We start from the raw sequence: 2,610 nt of genomic DNA, 5'->3' as shown, positions 1-2,610 counted from the left end.
CCCTACCTGCCAGCATCATGGCGACCTGCGTCTCGTATATGTTAGCGATGACAGTAGCGCACCCTACCTGCCAGCATCATGGCGACCTGCGTCTCGTATATGTTAGCGATGACAGTAGCGCACCCTACCTGCCAGCATCATGGCGACCTGCGTCTGTATATGTTAGCGATGACAGTAGCGCACCCTACCTGCCAGCATCATGGCGACCTGCGTCTGTATATGTTAGCGATGACAGTAGCGCACCCTACCTGCCAGCATCATGGCGACCTGCGTCTGTATATGTTAGCGACGACAGTAGCAGTCCCCAGTTGCATCATGGCAACAGCAGCGCACCCTACCTGCCTCTATGTCGGCAACAACAGCAGCGCACCCTATCTGCCAGCATCATGGCAACAGCAGCGCACCCTACCTGCGAGCATCATGGCGACCTGCGCCTGTACGTTAGTGACGACAGCAGCGCACCCTACCTGCCTCTGTCGGCGGCAGGTAGGGTGCGCTGCTGTGAGCATCATGGCAACCTGCGCCTGTATGTTGGCAACGACAGCAGCGCACCCTACCTGCCTCCATGTTGGCAACAGCAGCGCACCCTACCTGCGAGCATCATGGCGACCTGCGCCTGTACGTTAGCGACGACAGCAGCGCACCCTACCTGCCTCTATGTTGGCAACAGCAGCGCACCCTACCTGCGAGCATCATGGCGACCTGCGCCTGTATGTTGGCAACGACCCTCTGCAGGCGGCTGACGTCCGGGTGGCACGTGCACGCCGTGAACCGCACCGCCGCCGCAGCAGCAGCAGCAGCAGCAGCAGCAGATGCTGAGGCGGACCTCCCGCGCCCACGCACGTAATGCTGACTCTGCGAGCGCTGCTGACACTTCTTCCTAGTCGTCTTCATGACGTTGAGATGGTTACTGGGGTATCCTTTAGGCTCCTCCCAAGCGGACAGGGATTGTGAGTTGGCCACAGAGGCACCTTCCAGGCTCTTTGCTAGCTGTCAGAGAGCGTGAGTTGGCCACAAAGGCACCTTAGGCTCTTCCCAAGCGGACAGAGAGCATTGAGTTGGCCACAGAGGCACCTTCTAGGCTCTTTTTAAGCTGACAGAGAGCGTTGAGTTGGCCACAGAGGCACCTTCTAGGCTCTTCCCAAGCGGACAGAGAGTGTGAGTTGGCCACAGAGGCACCTTCTATATCCTTACTTATGTGATAAAGAGTGCGAGTTTGTTACAGAAGCATCCTCCTCTAGGCTCCTCCCAAGCGAACAGGGAGTTCGAGTTGTCCACACAGGAGATTAGACAGGAGATACATCTAGATTCCTCTCCAGGTGATAAAGAGTGCGAGTTGGTTAGAGAAGCACGCTCTAGATTCCTTCCCAAGTGGACAGGGAGTATGAGTTGGCCACAGAGGTATCCTCTAAGCTCCTCCAAAGTCAAAAGAATAGTGCGAATTGGCCATAGAGGTACCATCTGGGGTTCTCCCAAGCGGACGGAAAGAACTTTCGATTTAATGGCTATAGTTGGTCCCATAGGTATCCTCTAGCTTCCTATCAGCGGATGGAGTGCACTCTCGCTTCAAAATCCGACCGCATCCGCAGTTAAATTCCACTTGTTAACGACACACTTGTGAGCATGCCTCACAGATTAGTAACACTCTCCGTATAAACCCGCTGCGATGCCTTTCGATTGTGCGCACAATAAGCATCCTCCGATTTTCACTCGACTTCGGGTTCCTTCCAGCATCTCCCTCTACAGCTATTAGCGTGTATCGCCGAGAACGAAATACGTGTATGCGCCCGCGGTGCACGCATCCGAGATCAGCGTACCTTCAAACCACGCGACAAAAAAACGACGAGTTTCCAACGACGGGTGTACGGAGAGGCGACACACATGCGCACGACGGATGGACGCGTGGCGCTCGTATACTACCGTTACGAACTCACTTTACCGCTCACGCGGACACTTCTATTATCATCTCGCTGCCCATCTCTTCGCTGTAGTCGCCCCGCGTAGTAGTAGCAGCAGCAGTAGCAGCACATCGTCGCGATTATTCACTCGAAGAATCGGTGCCCAGAAGCAATCTTTGATATTCCGCGGCACCGGACAATTACATAATGGTTACTGACGGCGTGGATAACGGTATAAACCCCCGAGCAGACAGCGAGAGAGAGAGAGAGAGAGAGCGCACGAGAGAGAGCGCTAGAGAGAGCGAGCGCACACGACGACTGTGCCTGCCTGCCTGCCTGCCTGGCGGCATGTGCGAACGCCTTTCGCGCTTGAAAACAAAGGTGAGCGTTGAGTCGACGTCAATTATCCGCGTAATTCAACTGTGTCAAAGCCTCCCGCGCGCGCACGTTCGAGTGTTGCGCGTGTGTGCATAAAATCTTTGCTCGTCGCCCGTATCATGCAGGCTACTGGTGATGATAGAGAGAAAAGGGGAAGGGGAGAGAGAGAGACAGAGACAGAGAGCGAGAGAGACAGAGAGAGAGAGAGAGAGAGAGAGAGAGAGAGAGAGAGAGAGAGAGAGAGAGAGAGAGAGAGAGAGAGAGAGAGAGAGAGAGAGAGAGAGAGAGAGAGAGAGAGAGAGAGAGAGAGAGAGAGAGAGAGAGAGAGAGAGAG

The 2,610-nt window shown here is 55.1% G+C and overlaps 1 protein-coding gene across 3 annotated transcripts in view; it reads right to left on the bottom strand.

The window, feature by feature from the left end:
- Window positions 1-2,610, bottom strand: part of LOC106821195 (guanine nucleotide exchange factor DBS-like) — a 108,775-nt gene that overhangs the window by 78,043 nt on the left and 28,122 nt on the right. The window contains exon 1 of one of the 3 annotated variants that reach the window (XM_014825893.1): window positions 684-758. The exons of the other annotated variants lie outside the window; for them this stretch is intronic. Coding sequence (XP_014681379.1) covers window positions 684-696 — 13 coding nt within the window. The 5' untranslated portion in view covers window positions 697-758. Of the gene's footprint in view, window positions 1-683; window positions 759-2,610 lie in introns of those variants that run through there. 3 annotated transcript variants of the gene reach the window in all.

This window comes from Priapulus caudatus, unplaced genomic scaffold, assembly GCF_000485595.1.
Source record: "Priapulus caudatus unplaced genomic scaffold, Priapulus_caudatus-5.0.1 Scaffold63, whole genome shotgun sequence".
Taxonomy (NCBI): domain Eukaryota; kingdom Metazoa; phylum Priapulida; class Priapulimorpha; order Priapulimorphida; family Priapulidae; genus Priapulus; species Priapulus caudatus.
The sequence above is the reverse complement of the archived record's forward strand: the minus strand, read 5'-3'. Positions and strand labels throughout refer to the sequence as shown.